Below are 17,024 nucleotides of genomic sequence, written 5' to 3' on the forward strand. Positions count from 1 at the left end.
AGCTTGTCAGTGATCCCATACTGACAGGTTTGTGCCAAGCCATTCCCAAATCTGTTTCTTGGTTATTCTCATTGCAAAGTCAGGAACTTCCAAGGTGCTGTCAGTTATTGTAGTTCCTGTTGGTGCTTCCTTGCAAAGGAGGAGAGTGTTTAAAGGTGGTGTCCCTTCTTTGGCAGCTCAGCCTTGCTCTTTCCCACATGGTTTAGTCTGGTACTGGTAGGTTCATACAGGCCCAGCTTGATGAAAGCTGAGTGAATTAAAGTCACATCCACGTCCTGGCACTTTGGGATTCCTTCTTGGGCAGCCACAAAAGGGTGTCTGGCCATTCTGACCTGGCTGCCAGGGTTTAGGTTTGCTGGGAGGTTTTTTTTGGGGGGTGGAGGTGGGTGGCAGTGGATTTCAGCAGTGCCAGCATCATCTTTCCATGTTTTCTGTCTTGAGCCTGGGACGTTTTCTGTCCTGGAGGCAGCTGAGCAGGCTTTGTGTGAGGCTGTGGTGGCAGACACGGCTGGAGTTGCACCTGGCAGGTTGGTTGTGGCAGTCACTCAGGAGCTGCTTGTGGTGGTTACTGGGTGGAAGATGCCATCTGTGTGGAGATGAAGGTCTCAATGACGTTGTGAGTGGATGGCAGCAGCTGGCTGTGGCTGTTGGTGGAGTCAGAGCTTTGGTACAGCACCAGGCTGCTGGAGGACACTGCCAAAGGTACAGGCAGAAGTCAGTTGCAGATTCCCATCAGTCCCCTTATTGCACCCCCATTTCCAGCATGGCTGTGCCCTCCTGGCTTAGGGCCATAACTGCTTCTGTCTGTGTGTTTTGTGTGCTGCTAAATCCCTGGATTGGGTCCACAGCCAGCCTGAACACATTGAGGGCAGCAATCTCCAGAGAGTTCAGTTCTAAGAATTCTAGCTGGTGTCCTAGTTTTCCTCTTAGAACTGGGAAGACCCAATTGGAGTCTTCATGAGGGAGTTTTGGGCTTCTCAGCCCTGAAAAATGCCCACAGGACTGGGCACTCATTGACACTGATTTTTGTTGATATTTTTCAAGGTACTTGCCTTTCTGAAGGGGACCAATTTCCACAGTCTGGCCTTACACGGACTCTGCTCTGAATCTTTTCCTTGTATTGACTTTTCAAACCCCTCAGGACACTGGCAGAGCCAATTTAGGGAATTGAGAACCCCAATTACCATTTTCTAAGTGGATTTTACAGGTTTGGCTAGAAAAACTAGGCAATACATGACTTAAGAGCCACAACAGTGGCTGCTGCTCTTACCAGCAGGGCTCGAGGTGAGGCGTGGGCCTGGCTGAAGGTGCTGGATTGTTGTGTCTTGGTTCTGTAGATGGATTGTTGGTGCCTGTGACACTGGTGTGTGCATCCCAGACTCGGTGTGAGTCTCTGAGTCAGGTGTGAATGCCTGGAGAAAAGAGAGTTAATAGTGCCTGGCTTCTACATCCCTTCTAACAGCTGTGAGAGAAGCACTGAGCAGGTGCAGTTTCTGGGGAGGTGAAATCCTCCTGGATGATGCAGTGAAGAACTTGCTCTGGTGCCTCCAGTGCTGCAGCTGGTACCAGCAGGGCAGGAGATGAGAAAGCTGCTTCTGCTGGGATGGCATAGACACACCCAAAAGCTCTTTGACATGCAAGGAGCTGCCTGCAGACTGGGGCAGCTCTCAGGAGGGGGAACAAAGGCTAAAGAAAGGCTGTTACCTGTTTAGTTGGTGTCAGGTTGGTCAGGGCACTGAGGTTGGCTGTGTCTGTTATCACCATGGTTTGTGGTAAGAGGCCTGCATGTGTGTATTGAGTCACTTCAGATTTGGGGCCATAGAGAGCTGTACATGAAAGAAAACAACATCATGTGGATGCTGGAGCTTTGGCTGAGTTGTTCTCTTCAAGAAGTGGGACCTGCTGTCTGTCTCCAAAATGCTGGGAGGGGAGGGACAGGGAGATAAATACAATAGAAAAAAAATTTCATCATTAGAGCAACAAGAACAGAGGAGGAAAACAGAGTGCTGTAAGGCCAAGGACCCAGCAAATGCACTCCAGGACCAGTGTCTTTATTTTTGTTTAGTTAAGCAAATGAGTTCATGTTCTTACCGTGAGGGTTCTGTATCTGAGCCATGGTAGCCATGAAGGGGCTCTGGTTGATGTGGCTCTGGACCTGCTGCATGAGGGGCTGCTGGTAGGATGGGTGCAGTTGCTGGGAGAACTGAACAGGCTGCAGGGTGGTGAGGCTGCTCCCCATGCTGTTTATTACAGGAACACTCTGGGGCTGGGTTGAGGCCAGGCCTGGAAAACAAGGACTGCTGCCAGTGGTGTCCACACTGCAGGAGGAGTGTGGCTGCTCTGCAACAGGGGCATCTGAAACAGCCTTTGGGGCAGCCTGCCACTGCAGGGTGGATGCAGATCCTGCTTTTCAGGTGTTCCCTTGGTTGTCTGTGATTAAGGATAGATTTCATGCCTGTGAGAGCAAAGTGGAAATGTCCAAAAAGTGCATAAACCCGCCTCTGGTTTCCAGTGTTTGTTCCTGTCTACATTCTTGTGTACCAGTATAGCTTCTTTTCCAGTTTAGTGATCACCAGGGAGGCCTTGCTCAAAAATAAATGCAGAGCATCACCTCAGTGCCCAGTTAATTCACTCTTTTTACTTTATGAAACTATTGGCAACACAGACAACTAGGCTGTAGCTGTCCAGCCACATGGAATGGAGTTTCAACTCTTTTTACTAGGGCTGCCAAATTAAGGAATTTGAATCAGTGAGAGAGGTAGAAGGTTTCACACATTGCTGCCCATTTCCCACAACTGTCCAGACCCTGTAAATCAATAGGTCTCTCCAGCACTCCAGTTTGGTTGTTTTGTTTTCTTTGGGTTTTTTTTTTTTTTGTTTGCACAGAATTCAAATCCATATCATAATCTTGGGAAGAAATGGAAATTAGTTCACAGCCGTCACCATGGAACAAAACAAGGCCTCTTTCTTCCTGGGAAGAAAGTGTAAGAAAAGAGTATACACTTTATTTTCCTTTCCTCTAATGAGATGCACTTTGGCAGTAGACTAGTCTTGGAATGAAAAGAAATCTCGTACAAGTCCAGAGAAGCTGTCAAAGTGAAAAATACAAAATAAATAGTAATTACTGCTGTGAATTCCAAAGGCATATGCTGCTCTTTGCAGGAAGTGGAACACGGTGTTTTGCCTTTCAAGCACAATGAACATGCTTACATTTTCATCATTTTAAGGAAGTATTATATTTATATTTGGAAAGATGAAGAGCAGCAAACCAAAACATTGGCATAGGAATAGATTGTAAAAGTCCCTTACTCTTAAAACGTGGGTTTTGTGTGTAACTTAATTCTACCATGAACGAGGAACATCTGTCCTTAATCCACTGGTACCTGCCAACAGTGCTGCTGGTCTCTGGGGACAATTTCCTCAGGTTTTTATCATTGCCAGCTTAGTGATAAGGCTTTGCAAATGGGGCAGGTGGTTGCAGAAGGAGAGGCAGAGCCCTGCGGGCTCCACTCACCGATCACCAGGGTGGAGGCGCCCGTGTTGGTGAAGGCGGGGGCCAGGGACGGCGTCTCGCCCGCCCCGATCGCCATCACCCCCGGCAGCGACGCCATGATCAGGTTCTGGGGCTGCTGGCTCAGCGCGTGGGGGCTCTGCTCCAGGCTGTGCAGGGCAGTCAGGGTGCTGACAGGAGGGAGAGTTCCTCCAGGAGCTGATACCTGTGGGAAAGGAGAAGCCCCAATGTGCCGCCTGCAGCAGGCGGGTCCCAAAGCTGTGACAAGCACTGTGTTCCTGCTCTGCCTCCTTGCTGACTGGAAGGCCCTCACATATCCTTGTCTGCAGTTCCTGTGTGCTCATCAATTAACTAGCACAGGTCAGCTCTTGACATGCTAAGAGTAAATCCCTGCTGGTTTAGTTCTTTCACATTTAAGAAATCGTAAGAATGAGATTAAGCCTACTGCATTTTCTATAGGGAAAGATCATCTTCTGTTTCATAGCTGAGGGCAGAAGGAGAAGCTCAGAGAATTTGAGAGGCTCAGGTGACTTCACATGATAATTCTAGTAGCAGAGTTCAGCATAGAATCCAGAGTTCCTCTTTCCTTTAGGGACCTATAGTCATAGTATTGTGGAAGAGCAAAAAAGCATTCTGGTAATTTGGCTGATAGAGAAAGTTACATGCCTTATATTATACTTCTTTTCTCTCCCCTCAGACAAAAAGCTGTAAGGAATCTTTAGTAAGAATAAGCACAAAGAGGTTAAACAGTGGGACAAACCACCTTGATATCAGTTTTAGAACACAGACAAAGAAGATTTTCAGGACCTCGTGAAAGACTTATTTTCTTCAGCAAGAGACCAGAAAGCCAGCAGAGTGAGTGACTGATGAGATTTAAATCATACTTATTTTTAGCAACCTTAACTTTGCCTCCAGCCTGTGCTAATGCAAACTTCTGCTGACTGTTTCTCTGAAAACAAGGGAATGTGCAGACTGAGAATGATCAGTCATGTAGTTCTGATGCTTATTTGTTAATGATGTGGGAAAAGGGCTGGTCAGATCTCAGGAGGAAATTGGCTTTGAGGAGGCAATCTAGTTATCCACTACATGTGTGCATCCAGGCTGTTTGGCTTCATTTTTCAGATAAACTAGCTGTAAGTGTGGGTCTGTGTTCTGGTGATCCCACTGGTCTGATCTACTCTCAGGGTATGTAGAGTCCAAATAAGAGTTAGAGATGAGAATCTCTCTGTGGGAAGGAGGAGAGAATAGGGTTTCCAGGGAAGAAGGAAATCATGTCATACCTTGAGTGCTGTGTTTCCAGAACAGACTGGTTTAATTACTCATGAGGGAATGACTTTTTGGGTTCATGCTCTAATACCTGCCCTCACCACAGTCTAGAGGGCACATATATCTCAGGACTATTGCTCTTACATGGTCAGTGCAGAGTGACTCTAATATAACATATTGTTGCATAACAGGTTATGTAACAATGTTACATATCACTATGTAACATAAGAAGGTGGGTTTAAGAACATTCTAGAAAAAAATATGCATGAATAGTTCATATTATGACCACAGGCAGATGGCCTGACATGTCCCAGTCAGCAGAACAGGAGTATCCATCACTTACCAGCTTGGTGTCTGTGCTCAGCAGGTTCTGGCTGGGCTCCAGTCCAGGGGGAGAAACCTGGTGCAGGATGGTTTGGGTGGTCACCATGGAGCTGTTCCCGTGGTGGTTGCTGCTGGAGGACTCTGCCTCACTGGCTGGCTGCTGGTTGTACCTCACTCCTGCAGCACAACAGGAGGGAAACTGGTTGTCACAAGTGAGAAACTGAGACACTTAGGCACTAAATTCAGTTTCCTCTACAGGCACTTGGCACCAGATATTTGGGCAGGTACTTAATGGTCAGTAGGGGAACCAGAAGAACAGGCACTCACACCCTGCCCTGACTTTCCCCTGTAATTTGGTGTGACTGCTTCCTCAAACACTGACTGGCTGAGTGCTGCAGGGAGCAGGAAACCACTGCTCGATGTGGCTGTACAGAGAAGTCTCCATGAGATCATCTCTTCCCAGAGTAAGAGCAGCCCCCAGCTCTGGCCCATGAAGCTGAAAAAGCTGTGCTCTTTCTGGATGGAGAATGACTTTTCCTCATGCCTAAAAACTGTCCCAGAGTCTGATGGGGCTGGCATTGAAAGGAGTTAGGGGCACACATGACTGAAAGGGCATGGAACTGACTTCTGATAGGCAGTGATGACTCCTGGAACAGGAAATTTGGGGTTGTTGTCTGCTACCTGAGAGGCCTCACAGTAAGTGAGAAGCTTTGGCTGTGGGTTTTGTTACTGAATTTTATCTCCCTTGACTTTGTAGCCACTCTCCTCACGCAGAAACATGGTCTCTTTGTCACCTTTGCTCTTCCCCTGTAGCAAATCTGCTTTTTCTATCTGTAGATTCATTTCCTAAAGGGCTGGACTTGGGAGACAGTTTGGGTGACTGAGTTTGGGCAGGTTCAGCTCTCTTCCAGATCTCCCTCTGGTTGTTTCTTACCGTGAACTTTGGTGGGTGAGAGAGCAGGAGGTGGCTGGAGGGAGGAGGAGCTGTGTGGAGTTAGAGGAGGGGCAGGGGTGGGCTGAGGTCCACTGAAGGTGTCCATGGCCAGCTTGTGCCGGAAAGCCTCCTCCTTCCTGCGGTTGGCAAACCAGTTGTAAACTCTGACCTCTGTCACCAGGTTTGAGCCCAGTCCCTGGGCCTGAGATGGGGAAACACCTCTCTGAATACACTCTGCCCTGTTGGGAAAAGAAGAGCCTTGCTGAGCTGGGCTTACTCAGAGACACAAAGTGCACAGCCCCCAAGTGGCTGTGGTCTGGCACACTGTATGGAAGGATCCTGCAAGACCTGAGGCATTCCTTGTGCTCTGTGAACAAGGAATGATCAGTTGTGCCATTTGATTCAAGTGTGGCTGGTGTCAGTGGTGCCACTCAGTGCTGTACCTTTGTTCTGCCTCCCAGTGGCACCAGCAACCACCAAGAATGCAGAAGGACCCTGCTGTGCCCCTCTTCCTCAAAGACACACGCCCACCCTTACCTGTTGCACTCTTCCACCAGTGCCTCCCTCTCTTCTTTGCTGGGGTTTTTCTGCCTCTCATAGGCTTGGAACAGGATCTGTTGTGAGGCAGGACCCCACTTAAAGCGATTTCTTCTTCCCTTCTTGGTGGGCAGGTCATCTCCCATGGGCTCGTCTGTCAGGATACCCTGGCCAGCGTGTGTGAATTCTGCAAGCACAAAGGGACAAGGGAATTTTTTCCTTGAAAACAATAAGGAGTAGGGACGAGCAAGGGAGAGCAGAAGCCTTTGTGCCACTGAGACAGGAGAGCAGTTGTTGCCATACTTACGCTGGGCCACCTCTCGCTGCTTCCGGACGTACCAGGTGTACAGGGCTGCCCGTTTTTGGGTCTTCATGGGAGTGCCCTTGTTGAGGTGTTGTGAGAGGTGGGATTGGTTCAGACCCGTGGTGTCCACCACCTCGCGCTGAGGGATGTTGTGCTGCTGGAGGTAAGACTTGACCATCTTTGCTACTCGCCAGGGATCCTCTCTGGAAGGAACAGAAGACATTTCTCAGGGGAGAGAGATCAAAGACCTGCTCTCAGCAGAGCTGGGTTCCATGGAAGTGCAGCAGTAGCTCCTGAGAGGCACTTGTCAGTCATCACCATCACGTTTGGTGAGGCCAGAGTGCTCATTGCCTGCAGGGGGGAAAGCTGTTCCTCAGTGTGCTACCTTGCTCAGTTTTGACTCTGCATGCAGGGTAAAACTGCATGACATTGAGATAAAGTGCAAAGGATGTAGCACTGGCTTCCTTTGAAGTGCTGTCTGTACATGCTTAGGTGTGCCCTTGGGAGCAGACTTTGCTTCCCAGGGGAATTTCCCAATACACAGAGGCACCCTCTTCCCTTTCCCTACATTTTCTTCTCTATCCCACTCTCATTAAAGCAGATGGGGCAGATGTACTGAGTTTTCCAAGACAGATTGATTGTGATACTAGACTGAACTTGACTCATGCCCTGATTCTGGTCCAGGTTGGGTTGCCTTGCAATGATTCAGCCAATAGAAACAGGCTGTCATTATACTGACATGACAGCTCTGTATGCATATATATATATATATATATATGACAAATCATCCAGAATTGTGTTGTTACACATCTGCTATGTGTTACTCAAACACATTGATTCACACCTAAGTCTACTCAGAGCTTCTAAATGCAATATGGAACTACAGGCAAACCACTAATTCCTCCTGTTGCTGCCCTCCTTTGTGTAACAGCTGAGGGAATAGAACTATTTGAGACTTTCAGGAACTGTTTGGGATTTTATAATTAATGTGATCCTCTGGGTTTTATGACATCCAGCTAGAATATCTGTTAAGGTTCTTGAGGAAAATAGAGAAAACACGACTATGACTTTGTGTATTGATTTCACCCCAGCTGAAAGTCACAGTAGAAATACAGATGTGAAACCCATCAGTCTAAATCCATCAGTCAAAATCCAAACAGTGCCAGAGCACCTCTGCAGAATAGCTCCTGGCTCACTTTGAACAAGAGCATCCTTCTGTGCCTCTGTGTGAAATGTCTGGAGGAAATGGCTTGCAGTGCTGTAGGAAGGCACTGGTGTCATATTCAACACCAGCATCAAAGGAGCAGTGGGGAGAAAAAAAGGTGCCTGGGATGGTGCAGAAACTGTCACAAGAGCACACATGTCTGAGCAACAGGCACCAACTGTGCTGTTCATGGCTTTGTTGACTCAGGAGGTGGCCGGAGGCTGCACGGTGATAAGGAGGACAAAGTCCACACCTGTTCTCTCAGTACAAACACCCTTATCTCTGCTCCCCTGCAGCCCCTCTCCCAGAGGCTGTGCAGTCCAAGGAGCAAGCTCCACAGCAGTTAAAGTGTGACACAAATGGTGTCAGATACAGCTTTTTGAAAACCTGCTTAAAATAGAACATTTGTTTCTCTTTTACATTGGAGCGATTGCAGGCTATATACAGGCTTTTGATTTTTAGCATCTTCCCTTAACTATCTTTTTCTTTCAAAAACCTCAAATTGAGCTGAATTTAGGAAAGCTTTTCTTTCCTCGTGGTTGTTTTTGTTTGTTTGTTTCTTTCTTTTTTTCCCCCCTCCTGCTGCCTAAACCAGTCTCCTGCCTTTGTACTTGTGATAGTCTGGCCAGCACCTGCACCCTGTGGTCATTGTCCAAGTCCCTGTATAGAGGAGAAAAGCCTCTGACTGGGAAGTTGACCTCTTCAGTTTGAGTTCTGGCTCAATTAGAAAGAGGAAAAACTGTGTTGCCACTGATGGAAGCCTCTGTTACGTGTTAGTTCCTTTCTGCACCCCAGTCGAGTCAGTTTTGTCTCCCCTGTTGAGATCCTCATTTTCTGGCAGGAATAAAACAATAAGTTCTGTGAGTCTCTTCTCACAGTGGTTAAAGATGTGAGGGTTTTGTCTTTTTTTGACACAGCAGGGAGCTTTGTGATGCAAAATAGTGCAGGGAATCTTAGTGTGATTTCCTAGGACAGCTGTTTGAAATCCTGGCTGCTCTGTACATTGTCAAAGGCCAGTCTGCAAAACCAAAGCAGCAGGTACTTCAGGCCCAAGGCTACACCTCAGTCCAAGTGATCACAGTCTGGCCAGCTGAACCCTTGCTCAAATACCCAGTTCCACCTGCAGAGCCTCCATCACAGGCTAAGACATCAGAAGTTGAAACCTCTTCTGTTTCACTGGCTATAAGAATATCATTGACTGTCAGAGAGGAGGATTTCCCTCTAAACTGAGTTCTCCTGCTTGTTTCAGCCAAATCTCAATTGTTTCAGTGAGTCAGAAGTGCACAAATAGGTCTGCCTTGCTCCAGCTCTCCTTCCCTATCTCCAAGACTGTCTTCTGCCTTTCAGTTTCCCTTTCTCCTCAGATGCAAACTGTCTCCCCAAGGTCTTGTTCTCCAGGGTGTAATCTGTCTCCTAGTTGGTCTCCCACAGGTAGCTTTTCCTTCCTTCTTCTGAAGTCTTGTTCTCCTGCTCTCAGCTGCTTATTGCCATGTGAGCATAGCCCTTCTCCATGGCTCATCCCCACCACAGGGGCCAGGGTCCTCTCTCCAGGGCAGCTTCCCATTTTCTTAGTTCTGAGGTCACTTTTTAAGGGCGTTTTCACCTCCCTTTTGTTACCTGAACAATAAGTAACCCAGGTAGTTAGTTATAAACTCAAAGGGAACAAGAGGCTGGTTGATAATTTATAGCAACATCTCAAATTTAAATGGAAAGTAAATATCAAGTTGTTAGCATTAAAGAAAACCCATTCCAGAGAGCTGGAGATGTAACATTCAGGGGACCTTCTCCCTCCTTCACTCTTCCTGACTTTTTATTTTTCCTTTGTTCTTTTCTTTCTTCTCCTCTTCCTCATTCTGTCTCTCTCCCCTTCTTTCCTGTTCTGATTCTCAGGTGGGAGAAGCCTTCATTTCCCTGAGGTGGGTTCTGAATTGCTGCTTTGGACCAGACCCTGCTCAAGCAGAGGTTCAGAGCTGTGAAGTGCTCAGGACCATCCCCAGCCCTTTCCTCTGGAGCTGCTCCACAACCCAGTGCCCAGCCTGGAGCCAGGCTGGGCAGAGGGAAGGTAAGACCATCCATCCTGGCAGTGTTCCTTTCTGTTGAACTTGGCCTGGTTTGCCTCATCTTGGTTTATATGTGGAAATGAAAGGGGTGTGGCAGCTTCATCTCCAGATTCCCCAACTAGAGCCGTTCTAAGCAGGGGGAAAGACTGCACCTTTGTCATTATATATCTTTGTTTTCTTTTTTCCTCCTGGAAAGCGTGCTTTTATCCCTGCCTCCAGGGGAAATCTGTTGCTTATCTCAATTTCTCTCTTTCCTAATGGAATTTCAGCCCTTGCCCTACAGGTGGATTGTCACTATACCTCTCTTCATTTGCTTTGCCTGCAGTAGTAGGATCCCTTCCCCCAGGGTAGCCTCCTTCTTGCTTTATATTCTGGGAATATCTGGGAGTTTCTCCTCACAACTCTACCTCCCTACTGAGTCATTTATTTCTTATCATAGATGCAATTTGTTTTGTGTGTAGATTGATATGGGAAGAATGTTTTTATTCAAACTGTAAATCTACGGGAGATCAGTGAGACATATGAAAGGACAAAATTAAATTCCCTGCTAGAGAAACCTTTATCTGAACTCCTTTTAGCACGTTTTCTCTGCAGGGAGAAAATCTAATCAACACCTCTGGGTGCACCCAGTCATGTGGGTGTATCTTCTCTGTTCTACTCAGCTTTGACCAGAGTTTTTCAAACCAGTTTCAGCTTCAGTGGTCTTGGTCTCTTGGTGCTGTCAAATCTTCACTTTCCAGCTCCTGGAAAGCCTAATAATGGACACTTTTTCTGATTCTACTTTATAAAGCAATGGCTTTATAAGCCATGGCTGCAGTTATCACAAAGACTTTCCTGTATCAGCAATAGCTGCCCACAAGTCAATCTCTCTGTTAAAATTTGGTCTGCAGACCAGGAGTTGTTAATAATGCCCAAAGAGGCTTCTGTCTAAAGGGAGAATTGCCTCCATCTGGTTTCTGGATTTGAAACCCTTGTGTAGATGGTGAAATAGTTTTGCAAGCATCGACCTTTTGCTGGGAATCCCTGGGCATGGGATTCTTGTCTACCTTTCTTTTGTCTATTGCTGGAAGTAATTTCTACCACAGACTGTTCTGCCCTGCTTTACAATACCTACAGTACTATTTTAAGGACATTACTTTAAGGCATCTATTAGTGGAAAGGTTTGATCTTAAAACCAAAAAAAGTTTATTAGTAGATAAGAACTTCTTAGGTATTACCAACCCCTGATACTGGTTCAGATGCTTTGAACAGATTTTTAGACACACTGTTGATTTGATGAGAAATGTGAAACATGTCAATGCAGGCTTCCTACTCTTTTCATTTTAACTTGATTAATTTTGATCTATTATAGACCTCTACTTGTAATCTTTTTATGAAACTGAGGCTTCTGGTGTCTTTATATTGTCATCAACAGCAGAAGTGAATTGCTCTGTCCTGTGGTGGGGGAGATTGATGACAGAGATCTCTGATGTTTCAGAGTAAAGCCTTTGTAATTAAGAGCCAGTGTGAGGCTGAGGAGATCCCTGTCCTTGCCCAGTCTCTGTGCTGTCTCAGGGGTTTAGGTAGTTCCTAGAATTTGTCTGTACCTCAGTTTCCATTTGTGAAACAGAAATGCTCTCAGCAGACTGTCTGCCTGTTTGTCAGAAAGTGTTACTGTCACAGCTTTGGAAGAGAGGTCAGACTTGTGCTGAGGCTGGTAAGCACAGGGAGGACTGGCAGCAAGATCCTAGAAAGGCAGGGAGGATCAGAAGCCAGAAATGGTGCTGAAGTGAGGGTGACAGGCAGGATTGCCTCCATCCGTGTGCCTGTTCTTAGGTCACAGCAGATGTCACTTCAGTCCTGCTTCACCCACTCATAAGGGAAAAAGGGACAAAGCCAGGAGGCTCTTCCTCAACTTCCATGGCTTCCTTTCTGGACAGATACTTGATAAACCATCAAAAGTTAATGATCAAAAAGCTTATCAGGGTATTTTCATCTATAAATTTATAAGACAAAAGAGAAATAATAAAGCCATTGGATAATTAGTAACTAGCCAGGGCCCGCCCGGTGCCACTGGGCTCAAACTGCCCCAAGACCTGTACGCAGACTCAGGAAGATGAGAAGGAGACAAGGATGAGGGGAAGAACAAGAGTGGGAGGCAGAGAGGATCAGCCAAGGAGACAACAAAATGGATGGAATAGCAGCAGAAACAATAGTGAGGAGAGAAGAGAAATAGGTAAAAACAATCTGAAAGGTGTAAAGGAAGTAGAGAAAACTTAAAGATGTGGAAGAGCTGGAAGTGCAGAAGAAATGAGGCATACTGGGCCAGGAAGAAGAGAGAATTACTGGGAATGTGTTCCCACCCAGGTAAGAGCTGATCCAGTGAATTTTCCTCTCTTGGGTTCTGCAGAATCATCAACTCCCAGTCTGCCAGGGAGCTTTCTTTTAAGTATTTACAGTGAATGCTAACTCTAGTCATGCTCTTTTCTTAGCTCTGGCTTTTTGTGGTGGGATTTGATGCTGCTTCTGCTTTTATATTTTCAGTTGTTTCCTTTGCACGTGAAAGCAAGTGATCAGCAAGCCTGAGAAATTCCCCAGCTGAAATTTTAGTGAAGATTTTAAGAGCAGAATCTTGCTGCACGTCTGTCTTCTCTCAGCTTGTCATTTCAAAATAGCCCTAAAGCAGTCAGGGATCTGTTGTGATGGATGGTAGGATGGGCCTGATCCTTGCTTGGACAAACCTCTTGGGTGTCCCCAGGGGATTGTATCCCAGTAAGAATCCCAAATGGGAAACTGAGTGGATACTTTTCTGAGTCTGTTGTGAGGCTTATTGGTTCAGGGAACTTTCCCTGTCTTTTAATCTCAAAAATGCTTATATGCAAAAGCAGATTTGTGTGGCAGCAAACCCTGTAACTGTTGCTGTGTATGTAACTGTGACAGACAGTGGATCATAGAAGCAGAGAGTTCTGTCCAGGTTTAACCTCTGCATGTATTTGGTGTGTGCTTTTTACAAGAAAAATCCCCACCAAAGTCAGGAGACTTCACACTCAGAAGAACAACAAGGACAAGGTCTCTTGATTTGGTTTTGGGCAATGATCTATAGCAAACCCCAGTAAAATTAACAATATAATTATCCTTAAATATCCTTTCAGCAGGGAAATGTTGGAACTTCACTGTATCATTCATACAAATACAGCACCAGCTCAGAGTGACCAGTTTTTTTGTTTTTCCTTCCTGATGACTGGAATTGTGAACTGTATTAAAAATTTAAATCCTAAACCCTAACATTCAGTCCAAGAGATGAGAGCTATACAGGCCTTGGACTATTCTGAAGCCTGATGCTATAAGCATGTCAAATATCTAATCAGGCTCCATGGCTTCCTTAATGCATTTTAAGCGAGATAAAAGGAAAATCTGAGCATTTATAGAACATTTGGGGGTATTTGGGGGCTGCTAGTCCTGGCATGGATGAAGATTGTCTCTGTGCAGCTAGATCAATTGTGGGTACTAGGGACACTGAGGAGAAGGGGAAAGGAAAAGAGATTTAGAGGGAGAGTGCAAGAAAGCAGCAAAGAGGAGCAGTAAATCTGTCCTTACTGTAATAGTCTTTCCACCACAGCCTTCTGGTGAGCAGCCTCCTCAGGGCTCAAGTTTTCCAGCTCCTTCATTATCGGAGGGGTAAATTCCTCTCCGTCATCTGAGGTTTCATCTTCTGATACCCTGGACTCCCCCATCCCGTTGGGGAGGGTGGGGATGTCGGGACAGGGCTCCCCTTTCTCAGTCTGGAGGGCATTGATGGCGCGCTGGCTTTCGCTCTGCAGCCCGTAGGGTTCCGCTTCGCTCAGCGCCTTGATCAAGGTCTCCTTGGTCAGCCCCGACTCCAGCAGCGCTTCCAGCAGCTCCACTTGGAGATGAGTCAGCTTCGAGACCATGGTCTTCAGCCTGGGGTCTCTTGGGTTTGGATTTGGGTTATCCTGCTTCCAGCTTCCCTACACCATGGTCCCGAGGTAACACGCCCGAGTGTCAGGAGAGTGGGCACAGCACAGCCTCCCGCCTTTACACCCCCCAAAAAAAACAAAATACAAAATTGAGCCACTTCAGACCCCCCACGACTGTCCTGAGCCAGTGCTGATAAAGGGACCCTTGGCTATCTGTTTACATTGGAGCAAATGTAAATTCTCCAAGGTTCATATTTATCTGTGTGCTTTAGCAAGTTACTGAACTTTGGACTTCAGCACTGCCGCAGCAGTTCACAAAGTGCAGAGGGAGAGAAAGCAGGGGGAGGGGGAAAGGGAGGGAAGCAGGAGAGAGAGAAGGAGAAGAAAATGAAGGGATAAAAATCTGCAGCATGGAAAAGTGAGTATGGAAAGAAAACTAGCAAGATGGGGATGGAGAAGCATGGCTTGCTTCTGGCCCCATTAGTTTTGGAGAGGGAAGGAGGTGGAGTACCCAAAAGGAGGAGCTGTGCTGGGCTGCCCATGGCTCAGGACAAGGTGCTGCTGTTGGAATACTGCAGAACCTGCTCAGAGCTCTGGCAGTGGTGAAGTAGAGCCAGTGTCAGGCCCTGCCAAAAGCTTTGGGCTGAGAGAAAGCCACATTGGCAGCTGCACTGGTCTTTGTGCAACCCCAGCATAGGGGGAGGCAACCACTGGCTTTATGTTAACATTCCCAAACCTCACAGGGTGTTCTGAAGCTCCAGCAGATTTCTGTGGCAGAGCATCAAGATTTAAGTGACTTTTTCATTTCTGGCTTTGGTTGCTGGGTATCTTGATGTGCAAATGCTAGTAGTACCTCCATTTTACCTTGCCATGTTTATTGCTCAACTATGAGCAGGAGTACTGCTCCCACATAATCTGGGGGATTGCAGGGCTTGCCCCTCTGAGCTTGTGATTCATTTATTTGGTAAAGGATAGCCCTGGGTGCTGGGCCATGCTCAAACCCCTGCTCTATCATCAACTGCCCTGCTGCTTCTGATGAGTGCTGTGGGCAAGCTTATGGTTCCCCTTTATCATCTGCCTCCATCCCTTCCTGACAGCAGCCCTGCTCTGAGCTTCTGCTCCCACCTGTTGGGTGATTTCCTAAAACACCATCCCTGGAATTGCTTCAAACAATTCTCCAGAAATCTTTTTAACTAAATTCTCTTTTCTGGGCTGAAAGGAATCTATCTCCTTTGAATGGCTAAATTAGGGAGCAGCTTGATGTGCACGTGTGGGCTCATGCAGGGGTGTCTCACGCGAGTGATTCCCTGGAGGATGCAAAGCTGTTGTCTCCATGGAAGCTTGCCAGGGGCAGCTGCCTGTGTCTGTACACTCCCCTCAGCCTGAGCTAAAGGGAGCCTGGCAGGGCTGTCCCAGCCTGGGCAGTGTCCCAAGACAATGCTGCAGTGGACCTTGGCTCCTGTTTTCCCCCTGGGCACCACTGGCCAGGCTCTCCAGGCTCCTGAGTCAGCAGCTGCAGGACAGAGTTCCTGCAGAGGGACCCTCCTCCCTCCCGGCTCCGGGCAGGACTCTGTTAACTCTTGCCTTTTATTTCAGGTCTGGTCTGTGCCCAGAGCACCACGTCCCCTCCCTGCAGGGCGTTAACAAAGCTCTCATGGATACTGACGACTTCGTGTGGCTAAAAACGAATGAGAATTCCGAGTCCATGTAAACACATTTATTTGAAGAAATGTTCATGTGAACATTAATGTCAAGACAAATTCAGCTTCTATCGATTTTTTTGGGTCATACCCTTAATAAAGAGTTGTGCTGGTTTTGCACCCATCACAAGAGTATTTAAAGAATGGTGAGCGTTTTTGGCATTGTACTGTCAGTGTGTTGATACAATTTCCATGCATTTTATTTGTTATTACAGTTTTCCTTTATTCCCTCCCCTCAGGTAGACATGACAACATTAGTGGCTGATAACAGTAATTTTCAATTGCAATTACAGTATCCAACCATGACATACAGTTTCTGCATGATATGTCCTTATAATTCTAGGATTTTGCAAGCACACACAGCAGATTGTGGAGCTCTTGCAATACGTGACAGAGGAGATGCTGTCATTCTGTGTTATTTATTTCTGCCTCTCTTTAGCATGAGGTGATCTCTTTTACATAAACCAAGCTGGAAAACATTACCACTGTTCTTATTCAAAAGATTGTCCATATTCTGTTGGTACATAAACCTACTCAATGTTTGAGGGGTGATGGGCACACAGATCCTTAAGTTTAAACAAAGAACAGCAATATTTGTCAGTGGAAGCTGTAAAGAGAAGAAAGCATAGCAACAAGTTATGTCTATATTATGTGGTTTCAAGGATTCCTTATGCACCCAGAAGTCCTGATGCTGCTGCTTCTGCTTGCCTCAAGGACCTTCAGCTGTAGAAGTTATTTTTTGAGACCAGTGAACTTTGAAGTCTATAAACCCAGAAATGCACATCTGTTTGTATGATAGGACCTCCCTGAATGCTACAACTGGATGCCACGTGGGGAATGCTTAGCTGAACAAGGAAACATTTCAAATACTGAGGAGGAGGTAAATATTTTCTATCACTTTATCCTGAAGGGATTTTTCCCTTGGTGTATTGGAATTGTCCATTTTAAACTAGAGGAGCCTGGACAATTAGCAAAAAAACCCAAATGAACTTACCCACTTTCATCTTTCCATTCACTGGCTGTGAATGCCAGGCTGTGCCAGTGCATAGCTCAGCCCACTAAATATTTCAGAGCCTCAGTGCAGGAAAACCAGTGAGCTTTTCAGTGTTTCTTAAATGTTAGAAATGCCTAGTGGTCAGACTGAAAGGGATCCCTGTTGTGAATTAGCCAGCATCCCTGTTTTATAGGCTGGCACTAAGGATTGCAATATCATATTTCTCAGATTTTATTACAAGTGCAGTTTTGAGGTGATGAGAGAATAGCAGAG

At 46.5% G+C, this 17,024-nt stretch overlaps 1 protein-coding gene and 1 long non-coding RNA gene across 3 annotated transcripts; one reads left to right on the forward strand and one right to left on the reverse strand.

Annotated features, from left to right (window-relative positions):
- Window positions 1-28: 28 nt before the first annotated feature.
- Window positions 29-14,341, reverse strand: HNF1A (HNF1 homeobox A). Of its 2 annotated transcripts, XM_064392920.1 has the most exons (10): window positions 13,717-14,341; window positions 6,880-7,079; window positions 6,573-6,759; window positions 6,036-6,274; window positions 5,121-5,278; window positions 3,515-3,716; window positions 2,092-2,283; window positions 1,705-1,826; window positions 1,271-1,412; window positions 29-693 (listed from the first exon to the last, which is right to left on the reverse strand). In XM_064392920.1, exons 1-10 carry the CDS (start codon window positions 14,049-14,051, stop codon window positions 566-568), a joined length of 1,905 nt encoding a protein of 634 aa, XP_064248990.1. In that variant the 5' UTR covers window positions 14,052-14,341; the 3' UTR covers window positions 29-565. The 2 variants fall into 2 exon arrangements, with proteins under 2 accessions (XP_064248990.1, XP_064248989.1); XM_064392919.1 differs by having other exon boundaries at window positions 6,573-7,079.
- LOC135282808 (uncharacterized) lies at window positions 10,149-15,879 on the forward strand. Its single transcript, XR_010348844.1, has 2 exons — window positions 10,149-12,486; window positions 15,654-15,879. It is a non-coding gene; the product is annotated as an uncharacterized LOC135282808 (long non-coding RNA).
- Window positions 15,880-17,024: the final 1,145 nt, after the last annotated feature.

This window comes from Passer domesticus, chromosome 17, assembly GCF_036417665.1.
Source record: "Passer domesticus isolate bPasDom1 chromosome 17, bPasDom1.hap1, whole genome shotgun sequence".
NCBI classification, from domain to species: domain Eukaryota; kingdom Metazoa; phylum Chordata; class Aves; order Passeriformes; family Passeridae; genus Passer; species Passer domesticus.